Raw genomic sequence first — 19,765 nt, 5'->3', positions numbered from 1 at the left:
AGAAGTTTAGAGCCAAATCGAATCTCAATTTTTTTACGACTATTTAATTGTCATACGAATGTACATATGTACTTTTTACATATATATTGGTTCAGTGCAGCCTGTCCAATTGATTTCAAATTATATATATATTGAAGATAAATACACTTAATTTACATATGTATGGATATGCTATATTATCTAAGTAAATGCAACAATGTAATACTTGGGTTCTTAGATAGTTGTATATATGTAATTATTTATTTGTGCTAGTAAAATAGCTAAATGCTTTAAATTGCACACCGTTCAATGATATTTTCGTTCCGTGATAATTTACAGAGAACTGTCTGAATCGAATTTTTTTTAATTGTAAGTTTATATGTCGTCAGCGATTTAATTTGAGGTCGTAATATATGAATTAAGACATTCTTGTTTTGCATTAAAATTTCGATATATGCTCGCGACTATTGGGAGATGCTATTTTTTTTGTTGCATTGGCTGTTAATGGATTTGCTGTAGTCACTATTAATGGTATCTTTATGTCATTTCCGGTTGGGTATACTGCTGGGCATATTTGAATGTTGGGCTGCGCCTTGCCCAAATGTATATGAGTAAGTCTGTCGCTGGCTAAATTCCGTTGGTGGTGGTCACCTTTACTTTTATGGCGGGTCAAAGAAGCAGTAGTCGGTGGGCATGGGGTCCAGGCACCTGCAAATATATATAACATTTTATAATCTGTCTGTTTCTATGCAACCTTGTCCCGCAGTTTTAAGTGATCTGGCTTTGATTATACTGCATTTAAGTCGAATCGATAGACTAGTCTAAGTGTATTTTGGTCTGTTGGTTACGCGCACATTTTTCCTCAGTATCTTCCAATAGATGCATATTTTCTGGTCTTATGTACCTTGGTCCGTTATCCTTGTCCCTTGCCTATTTTAATACCGTGCTCGAGTTAAGACTAGTTTAGGGAGGCTTGAAGTTGCGAGCTGATGAGAGCCGACTTCGAACGTGATCGTAGGTGAGTGTGAGTGAGAGGTAAATGTCATAAGATGGAAGAACCTGAACCTGAAACTGCGACAAGTAACATTCATTGCCACGGGAACTATATGTGTGATAGGTACAAGTGGGCTGCCTTTGGTGCTAAAGGAAATATTTTTTATATGCGGCCGGATGAATTCTCAAGCATATATGGAATTGGTAGAAAGTAAAACTATTATATTTTCTGAGCATTTCCATGGTAATCAATGGACATTGGACAGTATAATGCGCAGAGCCATGTTGCCATGGTTTTCTATGACTAAAATATACCGTTGTAGAAGTTTCCGGTAATCAGTCTGGAGTAAATCCAATTAAGGATCTGTGGGGCATACTTGCAGTAAAAGTGTATTCCTGTACAAGCCAATACTATAACAAGGACTTAAAATAAGCTATAGTTGCAGAATGGGCCAAGATTGAGCTATCAACTTTACAAAACTTGACGGGTTCGTTGACCCGTAGGGCGCAGAAGCTGCAGGACCATACGGACCATTTAGTTAATAAGTTAATTTTTCTAAACACTTTTTCCTTGAAAATATTTTTCCACGCATCCGGAACGAAGGCACACGACGACGATCAGCTCGAGTAGAGTAATAACCGACACGCGAGAGACGGCAGAAATGCGACCCACAGTGATCTGGCCGACGGCCAAGATAGAGAAATGCATAGAGTAGAAATGCTTTTAAAAGTATACAGACAGGAACATAAATGATCCAATAAAACTACCATATAAAAGACTTCCCTCTCTCCTTGCCTTTCATATGGTCGGAGCCCCGAGCATATGACCGTCGCTTCCCGCTCTATTCCATCCTCATAGCCCTAACTCCCTCGCCCCGATCCTGACGATCCAGTGGGGCCAAAAAGAGGTGTTAAAGAGTTTTATAGGCGCCTGGAATCGGACTTCCATCAGTTGCGGGGTTGCGTCAGTTAAATCGATATAAACTTAGGTAAAGGAATATTTAAAGAACAAATACAACAAATTCTCGGGAAAAATCGGCGATTTCTGTTTTTTTAAAATCAAGTTAAAGTTGAATTACTGTAAAAAATAGGAGGTACTAATGAATCCATTTACTCAATATTTAACAGAAAGACACAGAAAAACACAGAAAGACCAATAAAAAGCCTCGATGAGTGTTCAGATTATACAAGAAACTGAAAACAAAGAATTGCATCCTTACACCGCTGAAGAGGCTTTGCACCTGTTTTTGGATTTTTTTAATGTCTAAGAAAACAAATGTAATATTAAGGAATTGATTAATCCAGCATAGCGTGAACATTCTGCCTGGATATAACAAAATTAGAGTAGCTACTGATGGCAGTGCCGGATCACAAAATAGTCACGTCTGAATCAGCAAAACTACAATTTCAAGTGCCTGTGGATCACTGAAGTGGTTTGAAAGAGTAACGTATAAAAAACGAGGTTGAACGTTGTGAGTTGCTGCGGACACCGCAACTCTACGGTTATACCCGATACTAAGTCAGTATGGCTCTCCTCCGGCAGACGCCGCTAATATAAAACGACACGACAAAGAGTGCGTGCGAGAGAGACATAAAATCAGTCTGAGCGTGATGTCGGGCGCTGCGTAGCCAATGCAAATTGATTTGTTCCTTTTGGCTATAAAAATGATCTGATCTGATCCAGAATCAGCAATCTGATAGATATGGTCGTTATCTATGATTCTGCGTTTTTAGTTTTCTCAAATCTGCAATATTGTGGATGCAACAGATTTTCGTCCTTTGTGGGGGCGGAAGGGGGTGGGGCGAAATTTTGAGATATACGTTTTATAGTGAGATCTAACAGGAGTGCGGATACTAAATTTGGTTACTCTAGCTTTAATAGTCTCTGAGATTTGTGAATATCCCCAGACTTGCATCCTTTGCGGGGGCGGAAGGGGGTGTGGCAAAATTTTGAAACAAACTCGTCTCGGTCCGATATATTAGGAGTGTGGATACCAAATTTGGTTGATCTAGCTTTTATAGTCTCTGAGATCTAGGCGCTAATGTTTTACTCTAAGCAAAGCCGCCTATGCTACGTGTGTGTTAGAGAGAGACAGGGCGAGAAAAAATGAAATTGTTTTCTTGATGCTGGCTATAATAGTAATACGATCCAATTCAGATTCTGCAGTCTAAAAGATATGGTCATTCTCTACGATTCTGCGTTTTTGGTTTTCTTGTATCTTTAAAATTGTGGATGCCACAGATTTTCGCCCTTTGTGGGGGCGGAAGTGGGCGGGGCAAAGTTTTGAAATATTTTTGGAGCAGTGACATATCACAGAAGTCTGGATCCAAAACATCGTTGCTCTAGTTCTTATAGTCTTTGAGCATTAGGCGCTGAAGGGGACGGACTGACGGACAGACGGACGGACGGACAGACGGACAGACGGACGGACGGACAGACGGACAGACAGACATGGCTCAATCGACTCGGCTATTGATGCTGATCAAGAATATATATACTTTATGGGGTCGGAAACGATTCCTTCTGGACGTTACACACATCCACTTTCACCACAAATCTAATATACCCCAATACTCATTTTGAGTATCGGGTATAAAAAGGTATAAATACTGGGATCCACAAAAAGGGAACATTTGGAAAAGTACCAAGAAGGGATATTGGTCTCCCTATGTTATTCAACTTTGCCGCCTCAATTCAAGTTAAAAGGTAAACGAAGTAGAGCGGTTTTTTTTTCTGTTTATTGAGATGAAACTTTAATAATTACGGCGTCAATTCGAAAATGGAGGATTCGCAAGTTTAACGCTGTACTGGGGGTCTCAGACTGTGCAGATCTAGCCTCGGTCTCTTGGAAGAAAAACTGTTGGCGAAGACAGACGTGCTATTTTTGTCCAGTCCAAGTATAAAGAAAAAAAAGGAGGAGTGTGTTAAGTGCCAATTTCAATTGGTATGTATTTCAGCGTCGCTAATATACACCACATACACTCGTGGCGTAGGGTAGTGCTTTTTTTATTGTAGGAAATTAATTTTTCAGATTGGCGGTTAGTACCGGCCTAAAATTCGGGCAATCGTTTGGGTACCTGTCTGAACCCCAATACGAAAGCTCGCAACAACAATTTCCCCAATATTAGGGCCTCCGCCCGCGACAAGAGACTTATGCTCCTCGCCCAACTACAGCTCCGTACCAAAAATTCCCAGCGCTAGGCCGAGCAGCACAAAGCGGGAGGCTTAAAAGATCGGCTCATCAGTCGCTTTGCGGGCGCGAGCACCTTATGTGTCACGGACCCGCGATATATTGGAGGCCGTCCAATTCTGTGGAAATTATTAAAGCTATGTAAACGGTCAACCAATTTCTACCCGAAATATAGATCTGGGTCTAGACCAATTTTCGTTTCCCCGTACGAAGTGCCGAGGAGTGCCCAGATGTGAAGCCGGCGGCAACGACTGTCGTTTTTTTTTTTTTTTATCCATCAGTGTATGTTACATTTAGCTTGTTTCCCAGAGGGCAATGCCGGCTAGCTGTCGACCCCAGGGCTGGGTAGTTCCCCTTTGCCCGCCAAATGTAGACAAAAAAAGGAGACATACTACTTCTCGGGACATCGAAACTAACAACAACCTAACAACAACAAAGAAAATCATAAACAGACGGCTATCAAGTGGTTTAAGCTTGGGTGTTACCACTTCGCGCGCCCGCCCTACCTGTGACCAAACACAACGTTCATTTTGGCCACCCTCTGCTGGAACGGTAACGGCTGGCCTAATCCATGGCTTACGCCACGCGTCCTCCCTCTATTTTAAATTTAATGCATCACACTTCAGTCTATATCCAAGCATTAATAATTATAAATTGACAATTTCATATTTCTCATTAATAAATAGCTATACTCAGAATTATCACAAAAAAAAAAAGGGAAACACCAAAACGTTCGACACAAAGACAAACACGGAAATAACTGCTGAAATTTCGTTTAACCAACAGGGATACCCTCACCCATTCGTAATGGAATATGTGTAGATTAGTGGATCCAGTCTTACGGGAGTTAATTTAACTCGGGCCCCTACGGAGACCTGACCTACCAAGAGCTCTTGTTAAAGGTCCCCGGGACATAAACAATAAACAATATTTTCCACAAATCACTCGACCAAATACGGTGGACTGATGGGACCCCCGCGTCACCCGCTAAGGGTTAATCTTTTGGAATTGACCAGCTGATCGCAGATTTAGGTTCGTGAAAGGTGTTGGTGTTTTTACATATTTTTTTTTTCACTGGCCAAGATTTTACGTTAAACGTTTTAAGCTTATACTAAATACAGAATAAAGGACAACACACGGAACAAAATAACATTTAATGTGGAACGGTGTTTGGAGTGCGGATTATGTTTTTTTTTCTTTAAGTTCAATAACGTGGGCTCGCTGATCGCTGGCCGTGGCCGGTCAGCCCTAAATTTATCTAGGTCCGTGTATACGTGTGCGCGTGTGTGTGTGTGTGAATAGGATTTCGAGGTTTTCACTTGGTAAAAGAGCCCAAACGTGTGGCACGCACTGGACGGCGATGCAACGATCGTGCGGTGTGGCTAGAATCGCCCTGGCGTCACTCGACCTCTTTCACCCCCCCACTTCACACGTCCCGCGCTACTTGGCTCACACACGCGCAACTGGAACGAACTCACTCAGGTCCCGTTGTACCGTCTTCTTCTCTGCAGTCGACTTTCTCGGACTCCAGTGTTCCTCTCCAGGAAATCTTCCGGCCCGGTTCTGGTGGCTATATTCCTTGCCGGCTGCTTGTAAAATTTTGCATTACAACCTACTTTATTGCCCGCTTTTTCTGTACTCACTTCAAACTGTTTGTTTTATTCACAAAATTTCAGATCTCGACGTTACTCCGTTCACGCTCCACGATTTCCATAATCCAATCCACGTTTTCTAATATTTTCACTCCTATTTATCCCTTTTTCCCTTACTAATACATATAACTAATCCTATTCTCTTCCTTATATCCCCAGTAACGGCTCCAGCTCCCCCCGATGTCCCCATACACCATCGAGCCTCCCTGGACTTCCGCTAGATGGCGCGTCGCCCTCAGCCCTGGCCACCTATCGTTCAGGTGGGACTGGAACACCACCACGAGTATGTCGTCAGTCCCAGGAGGGACAACATACGCGTGGGCATGCCCACCGGATTCCGGAACACTATTGAGCACACGCCGGCGTGCCCTGTATTCTTCTGCCGCGCCCAACGTAGGCCACACCTCACTACATTCTCAGGTCTTTTGCGTGGTACACTCCTATGGGACGGCCGTTAAGGTCCTCCAGAGCATACGCGTTCTCTCCTACTGGCTTCACTACCCGGCATCGGATGAATTTGCGCGCGAACTTGGCATTAAAGCCTTTTCCGAAGTCACTAAGGACAAAATTTCGGCGGAATACCTCTTGTCCCGGCCTCGCGTAAAACACCCAAGCTCGCTGGTTGTACCTTACCCTACTGCTCTCGTATGCCTGATGTAAACTAGCGCGAATCCTCTCTTGGATGAGTTGTCGCTTGTCCTGACCAGCAGCGATATGTCATGCTCGCCGATTGACCGCAGTCGCTTTGCCAGCTTGTAGCATGACCCATGCAAATACATTTGCTGCCCGAAGACTGCAAAGAATGGCGTTACGCCTGTCGCCTCGTGAACCGAGTTCCTAATAGCCAGTTCTATCTCCGGCAGATGCACATCCCAGTCCCGGTGATCGTCTTCCAGATACGCCCGAATCGCGCTGAGTACTGTGCGATTCACGCGTTCGGCTGCGTTACTCTGCGGAGAATACACTGGCGTCCTCGTATGAGTGACTCCGAATGCATCGGCCATCTCTTTAAAAGTTTTCGAGACGAACTGAGCCCCATTGTCCGAGTGAATCATCTCCGGCACTCCAAACTTGTAAAACACCTCGTGAACGAGGAATCTTACAACTTCCTTTGCTGTGGCCTTAGTCATGGTCTTTAGGAACGTGAACTTCGAGAAATGGTCAACTACAATAAATATCCACGCCTGACCGTTCTTTGACCGCGGATATTTACCCAAAAAATCAATATAAAATTTTTGGAACGGGCGCTCAGTGACCACTTCTTGCCCCATCCCGACCTGCATCCGATAATTCGGCGCTTTCGACTCCTTGCACACGGTGCACCGTCGGATATAATCCCGTACCTCTATCGCCATGTTCGGCCAGTAAAACTGCCTACGCAATAAGTGCAAGGTTTTCGCGATTCCTCCGTGCGCTGTCTTCTCTTCCGAATGTGCTTTGTCTATCAACGCGGCCGTCAGCGAACTCGGAACCCACAATTTCCAGACGGCGCCCTCCAGTTGATCATCCTATCGTTCAAAGCGCATGCGCTTGAATATCATGCCGTCAACAATCTGGAGATCAGGTAAGCGGTCTTGGTTCTCTGTTATTTCCTTCCTTAACTCCTGATATTCTCCAGATTCAAACTCCACCGTTTCAAAACCCAGGATACTACTCGGATCCACTTCCAGCTCTTCAATACTGCGTGACAATGTATCTGCCACTACATTGTCCGCTCCTTTCCGGTGTTCTATGCCGAAATCGAAGGCCTGCAGTTGAAGGGACCAACGAGCTAAGCGACCATCCAGGTTCTTCATGGTCATGAGCCATTTGAGACTGGCGTGGTCAGTTATGACTGTAAACGGCATAAGCTCTACGTACGGACGGAACTTAAGGATCGCCATGAGGGCTGCCAGACACTCCTTCTCTGTCACTGAGTAGTTTTTTTGGTGGCAATTCAGTTTGGCAGAGAAAAACGCTATTGGCCTCTCGTTCTGCTCGTCATCCCGTTGGAAGAGTACGGCTCCTACCCCATAATGTGAGGCGTCGCACTGTATGTAGAAGTGCCGCTTGAAATCCGCGTGTACCAGGACTGGTGCCGAGGTGAGTGCAGCTTTTAGCTCCCCCATGGCTCGTTTTGCCTCCTCCGTCAATTTAAACTTTCCATTTCCCGACTTTTTCAGGGCGTCTGTGAGCGGACCGGCCATCTCAGCATAGTTTTTCATAAAGCGCCGGTACCAGCCCGCAGTTCCCAGGAAGCTACGCAATTCTCGAACAGATCGCGGCTCGGGAATGCGCAAAATGGCCGACACACGATCCGGATCCATCTTCAGCGCTCCTCCTCCCACTATAAATCCCAGGTATTTAATGTTTTTATAGCAAAAATGAGATTTGCTCAGCCCTATCGTTAAATTTGCTTCTCGTAGACGCTCGGCAACCTGTCGCAGAATCTTCACGTGCGTTTGGAAGTCCTCAGCTATAATCAGCAAGTCGTCGAGATACGCATAGACGTTTGAACGCATCTCAACCGGAATCACCTTATCGACCAGTCTACATAGGCGTTGTGCGGCGTTGCAGAGGCCAAAGGGCATCATACGGAACTGATACAGAGGGCGTCCCGGCACCGTGAACGCCGTATATGGTCGACTCTGCTCGTCCAGCTCGATTTGCCAAAAGGCGAATTTTAAGTCGACGCTGGAGATATATATCGTCTGATCGAGACGCGACAAAATCCCCTCGATGCTAGGAAGTGGGTAAGCGTCCTTGATGGTTACTTTGTTGAGCTTTCGGGCATCGAGACAGAAACGATTTTTGCCCGGCCTTCGCACCACGGTGGTACGGTTGCTCCACGGACTATCACTGTACTCGATGACTCCCAAAGCCAACATTTTGTCCACCTCACCACATACCACTTCCTGCATCGCTGGCGACAGCGGGTAATGTCGATCCTTCACAGGCTCGGCCTTCTCCACCAATTGAATTTTGTGAGTCTCTCTCGACGTCCTCCCCAGGCCTACGGCTTCGAAAGTCAGAAACTCTGCCTTCACCTGATCCAAGGCTGCTTTTTGCTCTTCTGACAACTCCCATTCTTCCTGCACTATCTCCTTCTCCGGGCCTTCCACATAGTGAGCGACTTGATCAGCCAGCACTTCTTCCACTAATCTGTGAGATGCCCCTACTGGACCTTCTCCCATCACCTCAGGAGCCAATGAGAATACCCGCCAAAAGTCTACCCCCAAGTAAATTTCCTGTTCCAAGAAAGGGCATACGAAAAACGTTAATCTTTTTACCTCTCCCTTGTATTTCACCGGTAATTCCACTCGGCCAACGATTGCGCGATCTTCCCCATTCGCTACCTTCACTATAGAAGAATATCGACGAGCCTCCACGCCCAGCTTCTCCAGGAATTCCTGACCATTACACCCTAGCATGCTGTGTGTAGCGCCTGAATCTAACAGGCCTCGCACGGACTCGCCCATTATAGAGATTTCTGCGAAAACTCTCGGGTCTTCCTTGCACCAACGCTTTACTGAAGCAATCACCTGCCTCCTTATAGCTCGCCTTTGCTTAAAACGGGATCTCGCCTTTCTCACCCGCACCGACAGTGCTCGCATACCATCCACTCGTAGTTCAGAAAATATTCTATTTCTGGTTTCTAAATAATTTCTTAAGCGCTCTTCATATGATAAGTTCCTTAACCTAGCATGCAATTTACGTCTATCTAATTCATTTTTATTTTCTTCTACTTTCTCTGCGCAGGCCCCTTCTGTGAGCGTGATTCGCCTGCTTGGATCGCACCCCTCTTCACGTTTCCCGCGCAATTCGGACAGGTTGGACAATATGCATCGGGCTTTCCACACCGGTAGCAGAAAATTCGCCTCTCCGATGCCATACAATCCCTAAAGCCATGATCGGTCTGCCCGCAGTTCCAGCAAATCAACTTCTGTGGAACACGCTGTGTCACTTGCGCTTCCTCAATGACCTCTGCCTCTTCATCGCTAATCGACCGATCCTGCGCGACCTCGCTGACGTTCGCATTCGCCCCGCGACCATAGTTTGTGGCTTTGGGTGCTCCTCGCCACGAAGATCGAGCCTTCCTCTTCAGATGTGCCTCTATTTCCACGCACTCATCCCGCAGTTGGTCTAAGGAATAAACCCGTAAGCCGTAGACGCAGTTCTCTCATGCGGTCGAACTCGGACGCCGTGCCTCGGAAACGAGCAATTAAGTCGCCCCTTAGTTCCTGCCAAACACCACCGCCATGATCACGGATGTACTGCCAGTACCATTCTCGCGCGTTTCCTGTAACCAGGTGATGAAATCCCTTTAGAACTTCATCCCACGCGCTGTCCGTGGGATGAAGTTCTAAAGGGAACTTTGGGGAACATTGGGCTTGTAGGAATTCAATTCGGAACACAAAATCCTCGACTGTCATTTTGTTGCTGTCTCCGTCGAACGTCACGTCCCATTTTTCGACTCGGCCCCACCGTGGCCAAGGTCTATTACCCGGGGGATTTGGATGCGGATCTTCTCGAGGAATTCCACCAGCTCTCCTACCCTCGCCACGACCCTGACCCGAGTGTCTGTGTGCTATTGGGTTTCGCCAATTTCGCGCTTGATGCCCACCCCGTTGATGCTGCTCACTGGATGCTGTCTGTCCTACTCCTGAAGACGGTTCCGGACCAATACCACCTCGCCCCGAGCGAGACAAAAATGGTTTTGGTGGCGGAATCGGCGCATCAGTCGTGCTAGACGGCTTCCTTTTCGGGATTGCTCCTCGATACTCCTGCTCGTGGTGAACCTCCTCCGCTGCGGTTCCTTCTGCTGCTGCAGCTGTCTAACCGGCTGGAGTACCTCGTTGAGTTGGTGCATCATCTCGATAAACCCCTTACGCAACTCTTCCTGCAACACCCGACTAATCGAGTCAGTGTTCGCTTCCCTGTGTGTCGCATGAGCCTGGGCCAACGATACGTTGACTGCTGATGCCAGTTAGGAAGCAAGCGTGGGTGTAGGATCGGACATTGGCCATTCTTCTGACCTGGCCTGGACCGGTGTTCTTGGCAACCCATCCACAGCTCTAAGTTCCTCCCGAGCTTGATCAAACATCGCCCCTGACCTTTCTCCTATCTGGTCCACTGTTTTGTTTATGCGTGATCGCGTAGGATACTGTCGACTACCCCCTTCTTGTGGCATCTGCACCGAGCAACACCAATATTACAAAAAAAAAGGATACTCCTAAACTAATATAATATATATAAATAAAGAAATAAATACCCAAAGAAATAACTAGTAAGAATAAATAACACCACGCTTCGGACCAATAAATACTCCGATAAATAAATAAATAAAGACGGATATAAATATTGCGCCAACTAGCTCCGTTAACGATAAATATGCAATTAAATATTTGAATAAATAATTAAATAATAACATACATGTATATTCGATCGACACCTAAGACACTCAAACTTCAAACACATTCAACACAACAGCCGCAAACTAGGGAAGCTGGTCCGCCAGTGGTGGTAGCTCCGCCGCCTAGTAACGAGCTTCAGCGAATGATAGTCGAAGCCATGGCTGAAGCCTCGTTGACACAAACCGAGATGCTAAGCAATGCGATCGCTAATGGTTTTCAAGGTATTCTCAGCTCTCTCATGGGCCAATTGGCAAATACAGCGGATGTTCCTTCGAGGGATAACCAAGCTGGAGAAGGATCGGCACGACGGCCGACACCTTTGCCCGGGTTTCAGGGTTTCGAAACAGCCAGCAGGAATTCCCCCATGAGTGTGGATATTCGACCAGAGCGTGTTAGTCAAATTTTAGTCAATTGGAAGCTTATGTTCTCTGGGCGGACTGGAATTTCCGTCGACGATTTCATTTATCGGGTAGAAGCGCTCACGATCCAAACATTGGACGGGAATTTCGAGTTGCTTTCGAGATACATGAGCAATCTCTTTGAGGGAAGTGCCAGTGACTGGTATTGGCGCTACCATAAGAGTGTTAGGACGGTCGTTTGGGCCGACCTTAAATCTACATTGTTAGTACGATTCAAGGATGCGAGGACAGAAGTCAACATTCGAGCTGCAATAGACCGAAGGAAGCAGAAGGAGAACGAATCATTTGATGAGTTCTACGAAGCGATTGCCCGACTGGCAGATACCCTGACAGCGCCCTTGTCAGAAGGTTCCCTGATGGAGTCACTCCGATCCAATTTATTGCCGGAGATACAGCATGAACTGCTATATGAAAAGATCTTTAGCATTGCACAGTTAAGACTGTTAGACAGTTAGCAGAGCGAGTAGTTTCCCAATCCCAATAGTAAACAATAATTTAACCATAGTTAATAAGAAAATAACACAGGAAGAAAAAGAGGATAGGGAGTCTAAACGGAAGGCACGAGCTAAAGTACGTCGGGAAGAATTTGTCAGAAATCTAAGGTTAGAGAAAAAAGCTCTGGTATGGTCAATAATATCAGAAGATCTCAGGCCATATGCAGAGGTCACATTATTAGACAGAAAGCTTGTTGGATTAATGGATACAGGGGCATCTATTAGTTGCATTGGTGGAGATTTGGCCAGCGAGCTGCTTGAAAGCCAATTTCAATTTAAGCCCATGACATCCACAGTTCGGACAGCGGGTGGGCAGTCTCAGAGAGTGGTTGGGAAGCTTAAAGCGGAAGTGGGCTATAAAGGTGTTACCAGGTCTGTTACCCTATACATCGTTCCAACCCTAACGCAGCCTCTGTATCTGGGCATTAACTTTTGGACCAAATTTGGCTTATTGCCAGCCGATTTGTATCCACAAGGAAGTGCTAATGACACGGTGAACCATTGCGATGAGGTGTGGAAGCCAGAAAACCAACGTCCTTTATCGGAGGTGCAACGAGAACAACTGAATAGAACCATTCAGTGTCTTCCGTCTTTCGCGGATAATGGTTTAGGAAAAACCACGTTGTTGTCCCATGTAATAGATGTAGGTGAGGCAAAGCCCACTAAACAACGACACTATGCAGTGTCCCCAGCTATCGAGAAATTAATGTATGAGGAGTTGGATCGCATGTTAGCGCTAGGGGTCATCGAAGAATCCAACAGTGCGTGGTCTTGTCCGGTAGTACTCGTCCGGAAGCCGGAGAAGGTTCGTCTTTGTATAGACAGCCGCAAGGTGAACGAGGTGACTCGGAAGGACGCGTATCCCATGCCGCTCATAGATGGGATCTTAAGCCGGTTACCAAAGGCAGAATACATAACTAGCCTCGACCTGAAAGATGCCTACTGGCAAATACCGCTAGAAGAAGGTTCTAGGGATAAAACAGCATTCACAGTGCCTGGACGGCCGCTTTACCAGTTTAAAGTTATGCCGTTTGGGCTTACCAATGCGCCGTCTACTATGTCCAAACTTATGGACCGCATTATTCCAGCCAATCTTCGAAACGAAGTGTTTATATACTTGGATGACCTGCTTATAGTGTCAGACACCTTTGAAAGGCATCTGAGTGTGTTAAAAGTATTAGCAGAGAAGCTGTCTGCAGCGGGGCTTACAATTAATATACAGAAGAGCAAGTTCTGTGTGCCTGAGGTCCGCTATCTGGGGCATGTAGTGGGTCACGGTATTATAGGCATGGACTTGGACAAAATAGAGGCCATTAAGGAATATCCTGCTCCGAAGTCGGTGAAACAGTTGCGTCGATTCTTGGGTATGACGGGATGGTACCACAAATTTATAAAGAATTTTGCGGCTATTGCGGCGCCTCTGACGGACGCCCTGAAGCAGAAACGCCAGTTCATTTGGTCCGAAGAAGCAGAAGCTGCATTCACAGCTCTGAAGAACTCAATGTGTGAAGCGCCCGTCTTACACACACCGAATTTTGAAAAGCCTTTCTTTATCCACTGCGACGCTAGTCACTCAGGAGTAGGAGGGGTACTGATGCAGATAAACGAAGAGGGCGATGAAGTACCAATTGCGTTTATGTCACGAAAATTGAATAAGTGCCAACGTGCTTACTCGGTGACGGTAAAGGAATGCTTAGCTGCCATTCTGAGCATCAAGAAATTTCGCGCTAGAGGGACATCAATTTACGGTGATAACCGACCATGCCTCCTTGAAGTGGCTGATGTCCCAATCAGATCTGAGTAGCAGACTGGCCAGATGGGCTTTGAATCTTCAGGGGTATTCCTTTAATATTAGCCACCGAAAAGGGTCTCGAAACATCGTTCCAGACGCCTTGTCTCGGGTCTTTTCCCCAGATTTGTCAGAGATCGAACCAGAAGAAAGGATCGATTTGGAGTCGGAGCACTTTAGTTCGACGGATTACGTTTCCCTTAGGGCTAAAGTAGCGAGTAGTCAGGCTCAGATGCCAGATGTAAAGGTGGTAGGCAGGCATATATATCGTCGCACCGAGCACGGAACAGGCGAAAGGTAGCGGATGAACTCTGTTGAAAAATTTTGATTCCCAAGGGGCTCATAGATTCGGTCCTGAAAATGGCCCACGAGCACGCCCTATCTGCACACGGAGGCATAAATAAAACGCTCGAAAAGGTTCGGCGCTACTATTATTGGCCGACGTTGTTAAGAGATGTCAAAGAGTTCATAAACCGGTGTGAAATTTGTAAGTGTACTAAGCATCCAAATAGAACTTTAAGACCGCCACTAGCAAAAACGGGGGAAACAGAACGGTTCTTTCAGAAGCTCTACGTAGATTTTCTGGGACCGTATCCTAGAAGTCGTAGTGGGAATGTCGGGATATTTGTGGTGTTAGATCATTTTTCCAAATTTCCGTTTATTAAACCCGTAAGAAAATTTACCGCCGACGCCATCGTACCATACATTGAGGAACAATTATTTCACTGCTTTGAAGTGCCGGAAAAGCTAGTCTCGGACAACGGCGTCCAATTTAAGTCCCATGCATTCAACTCCTTGCTTCAGAAGTATGGCATAGAGTACGCTTACACCGCCGTTTACGCTCCGCAGGCTAACGCGTCCGAGCGAGTTAACAGATCTATCTTGGCAGCAATCAAAGCCTACATAAATACTGACCAAGGTAACTGGGATGAGCAGCTCAGCAGTGTAGCCTGTGCGTTAAGATCGGCTGTGCACAGTGCCGTAAAGGCGAGTCCATACCAGTTGGCGTTTGGGCAACAGATGATCACGAATGGTACCACGTATCAGTTGTTGATGCAGCTAGAGATGTTAGAAGATCGTTGGGTGCATTTTTCTAGGGACGACTCATTTGACCTGATGCGTGGCACGGCAAAGGAGGCAATGAGGGCTCAGCACGAACGAAATGAAAAGACGTATAACCTTCGAAGTAAGGAGGTATCATTCAGAGTGGGACAGGAGGTTTACCGTCGAAATTTCCAGCAAAGTAATTTCGTGAAAGGATTTAATGCCAAGTTGGCTACCGTTTTTGTGAAGTCTCGGGTAAGGCGACAGTTGGGTCAAGCCTATTACGAGCTAGAGGATCTGCAAGGACGTCTGATCGGCAAATTCCATGCCAAAGATATCAAACAGTAGCACCATGGTTAAAAATCGCTCTTAGTGGGAATCACCCTTTTGGTCCTTCTTCCCCAAAGTGTGATTTTGGTAGGGGGGATTTGAAGTGGTTTGAAAGAGTAACGTATAAAAAAAAAGGTATAAATACTGGGATCCACAAAAAGGGAACATTTGGAAAAGTACCAAGAAGGGATATTGGTCTCCCTATGTTATTCAACTTTGGCGCCTCAATTCAAGTTAAAAGGTAAACGAAGTAGAGCGGCTTTTTTTCTGTTTTTTGAGTTGAAACTTTAATAATTACGGCGTCAATTCGAAAATGGAGGATTCGCAAGTTTAACGCTGTACTGGGGGTCTCAGACTGTGCAGATCTAGCCTCGGTCTCTTGGAAGAAAAACTGTTGGCGAAGACAGACGTGCTATTTTTGTCCAGTCCAAGTATAAAGAAAAAAAAGAGGAATAAAAACCGGGAAAAGATCTTAATAGCTGAATACAGCAAAAAGAAAGAAATATTGTGCGTTTATAAAGTAAAAGTGTGTTAAGTGCCAATTTCAATTGGTATGTATTTCATCGTCGCTAATATACACCACATACACTCGTGGCGTAGGGTAGTGCTTTTTTTATTGTAGGAAATTAATTTTTCAGATTGGCGGTTAGTACCGTCCTAAAATTCGGGCAATCGTTTGGGTACCTGTCTGAACCCCAATACGAAAGCTCGCAACAACAATTTCCCCGATATTAGGGCCTCCGCCCGCGACAAGAGACTTATGCTCCTCGCCCAACTACAGCTCCGTACCAAAAATTCCCAGCGCTAGGCCGAGCAGCACAAAGCGGGAGGCTTAAAAGATCGGCTCATCAGTCGCTTTGCGGGCGCGAGCACCTTATGTGTCACGGACCCGCGATATATTGGAGGCCGTCCAATTCTGCGGAAATTATTAAAGCTATGTAAACGGTCAACCAATTTCTACCCGAAATATAGATCTGGGTCTAGACCTATTTTCGTTTACCCGTACGAAGTGCCGAGGAGTGCCCAGATGTGAAGCCGGCGGCAACGACTGTCGTTTTTTTTTTTTTTTTATCCATCAGTGTAACCGCTGATTCCTATTTTATGTTATAGAGTCATTAGTGTAATTAGCTTAGTAAATTTCTTTTGGTTGTGTTTTAAATTCTGTTCGGAAGAAATAGCAAGTGGAATGTGTGACAGGGCGAAAGTGAACAACGGTTAACACGCAGAGGAGAGCGTGAGTTTTTTTTTTGTAAAATTATTTCTCCAGCTTTCGTTTTAGGAACGTTGCCGCAGTCCATGGAAGCGCTTTCATCGCTGTTTCAACGCATTTATTAAAACAAATCAAGGAAGGCCGTAAGTGATCCCAAAACATAAAGATAAAATATTGGAGTTTGTTTGTTATTAGCAACTATTTATTGCATAACCGAAAAAGAAAAAAACCTCACGTAGTCAGGGGCTTCTTCGCTTAAGAGAGGCTGTGCGCTCTCCCTTATGCCTTGCTGGCAACCATAAGCGCTTACGCCGCGCATAAGAAACAGCCCTCTTAAGAACAAGGCACAAAAGGGAAGATGCGAGGCTGGTCGCTCTGACGTTCTTTTATGCTTTCTACTTGCGGTTGCTTTCGCTAATGCACTTGAATAACTGACCTGCCATAACGATCGCTGCGCACAGTTTTTACATTCCCTTTTGCATATTTATTTATTATTATTATCTATTTGCCTAACATAAAAGCTAGAGATATGTACCCTTCCCTTCCTTCAATTTGTAAGTTAAATTTCAATCTAAATTGTATTATTAAGAGTTAAGCATTTATTAGTTTACGAGTTGCGATTCATGTGCTATTGCTCAATATGAAATATAGGATTTAACATGAATCGGGGCTAGAGTTCTATATGCGGGGACCATGCTGGGCAAATGAGGGTAATGCGGTTGGATAGGAGGCTGTAAGAGCCTTCTTTATGGGATCACCGGATGAACCGGGAGCGGTGATCATGGTAGGGTGGGCATGAGGTGTCACAACAACACCGTGGCACGACTTGTATGTGTGTATGTGTCCGTGTGCGTAGTTAGCTGTATTTTCTCTGGTACATATTTGTGTCGATACTTCGCTTGCACGTGAAATTTTTAATAAACGTTACTGTGTCAGTATTATGATTGTTGGAGTAGAGCTGTGTCCCGTCCGTTCTGGGAAATAAAAAAACCCCCCCATTTCTTGACGATGAGACGGAAGCCGGAACAAGCACGTGCCCGGACGGGGGACGAACCATCACCTGCTCAGCCTTCCGTGAAGGTTTGGTAATATCCAATATGCTACATCACACTGCGAAAGTCTGAGTCCGCCGCAAAATCTCACATTAATCAAAAAATGGGGCTGGGATGAATCTTCTGGGAAAAGTGCATATAAGCAAACAATAGAGACGGACGATAAAACCACTGCAGACGCCAAATTTGTTTATGGTTCCCTTGACCCCCTGTAGCTAAAAGCGGACACTTCAGAATATTGGAATTGTCCGCGACCTTCGTCTGCTCACTATTGCCGGAAAATATTATTTATATACGTCAAAAATTTTTCAGAGTTAATAAAGTCCACTGTGAATTATATTAACCATCAGATTTCAAATATAAGGCCAGGATTACTAGAAATTACTGGATTACTGGTACAAATATTAGTGTGAATTAGGAATTTTCTCTTACTACGATTGTTGGAAAGTTATAAAAGATCTCGCAAACACTAAATTCAAAATTTGAATGAATCATTAATTCCTAAAAAAAAACCGTGTAAAAAATACATTGATCGTATGCAAAAATATGTGATTGGTTCCTTATCTCTAAAACATATTAAAATTATGGAAAAATTTAGGAAACTGGGAAAAACAAATTTGAGTACAAAAAATGTTTTTATGAGAGTTTTGAGAGTTCACAAAATACTAACAAATTTATATTGAAATTTCCACAATTGATCTGACCAGTAAATTTGCTAATAACATACATATGTACATATATTTACGGAAAAAAACGAAACAGAAACAAATACGTACATATTCTCTTTATGCTCTTTCTTGTTTCCGTTTGGTTTATGGCTGATTGTGAGCTGTGTGTGTTTTTATCTATTTGTGTTGTGCTATGTTGAACAGTGTTAAATGGAATAAAACCGTGTAAACAAATTTAAAACTTTTTTTTTTTTAACTGTTTCAAAACCGTGTACAAAATGAGTTAGGTGTATGCCATTCCTCAAAAGTAAGTATCATTTGATGATAGCACGCCAGCCAAAGGAAAAAAAAAAACAGGAACAAAATTATTCAAGACGAATTCTTTGAGGAACCTCGACTGAGCGTCGACTGGTCCAAATATGGCTAAGGGTACACTCATTCCGGAAATTCTTTCAGGAAAACGAAATTACAACAAAAATAACTGAAGTGAATAACGGCATTATCAAAAGATTGGCTATAATTTCAAATACTTTAAAATGCAACATTATTTCATCAACCTTCCAATTCGAGGATGACAGAGGAAGTCCCGGAAACGAGAAGTGAAGATTACGTACATGAAAATGTGTAAGATATCACGAAAAACCAAAAACTAGCACAAACTTACATGTTGGCAGCCTCTTCAGTCCTTCATGCGACATTCAAAAAAATATTTTGAAAAAAAACAATCCTTAGAAATTTTAAGTTTATTAGATATTTCTGTTGATGCGTTACAGAACACAAAAAATTGGACGAACATATGTATGTATGTATAGCATCAATCTTATGCAGACAAAGTACAAATATTCTTTGAAATGCAGTGTGTTTCATGAAAGTATCTTGTATCGTTCAGAAGTTATAAATGTTGTAAAATAAAATGGGCGAAGGCCCCACGGTGCGTTGACTCACCCAAGGTGAATTTACTAATAAGGTGACGTCGTTCGCGGGTGAGTCTCCATCCACTTAGTCAACTCGTTCTCTTGTCTCTCAGAGAGACAAGCACTAGAAAGAGATCATGCATATTGACAAAAGGATAGACCCTCGAAAGAGAGCAGTAATGGTGAAGACGTCATCTTATTAGTAAAATCAGTTTGGACTTGGTGATTTACGCTGATCAATAGTAAACGCCGGAAACGCTTCCTTCTAGTTGTTCATAGACATGTTCATATGTTCTCACCGGACCTCAGGATTTTTATTCACGCCCAAAAATAAAAATTGAAGTACCAAGCTGAAGTTGTGAAATGTTGATCTTCGTTTATTTCATGGTTTTTTATTAGGGATCAAAACAATATCATTTTGCCACTCTCCGCTTCTAATTTGTTAAACACCAATTTTTACAATTTGCCCGAATAATTAAAGTTTTTACATGACAACTCTGCAAACATATGTGTTTTTTTGCAATCGTCTTGGACTTGTAAACTTCAATTGTTGACATTTTAAATTGAGAAAAAATGTAATCCGCCAATTTTCGATATGCTTGCCAAAGATTTTTAAAAAAGAATCAACCTGTTTGAA

General features: G+C 44.3%; 1 protein-coding gene across 1 annotated transcript in view; it reads right to left on the bottom strand.

The window, feature by feature from the left end:
• Positions 1 to 371: 371 nt before the first annotated feature.
• Positions 372 to 19,765, bottom strand: part of LOC6899595 (Down syndrome cell adhesion molecule-like protein Dscam2) — a 139,795-nt gene continuing 120,401 nt past the window's right edge. The window contains 1 exon segment of the mRNA XM_033380836.1: positions 372 to 687. Coding sequence (XP_033236727.1) covers positions 419 to 687 — 269 coding nt within the window. The 3' untranslated portion in view covers positions 372 to 418.

The sequence above is a fragment of the Drosophila pseudoobscura genome, chromosome 4 (genome assembly GCF_009870125.1).
Source record: "Drosophila pseudoobscura strain MV-25-SWS-2005 chromosome 4, UCI_Dpse_MV25, whole genome shotgun sequence".
In the NCBI taxonomy this organism is placed as follows: Eukaryota; Metazoa; Arthropoda; class Insecta; order Diptera; family Drosophilidae; genus Drosophila; species Drosophila pseudoobscura.
The sequence above is the reverse complement of the archived record's forward strand: the minus strand, read 5'-3'. Positions and strand labels throughout refer to the sequence as shown.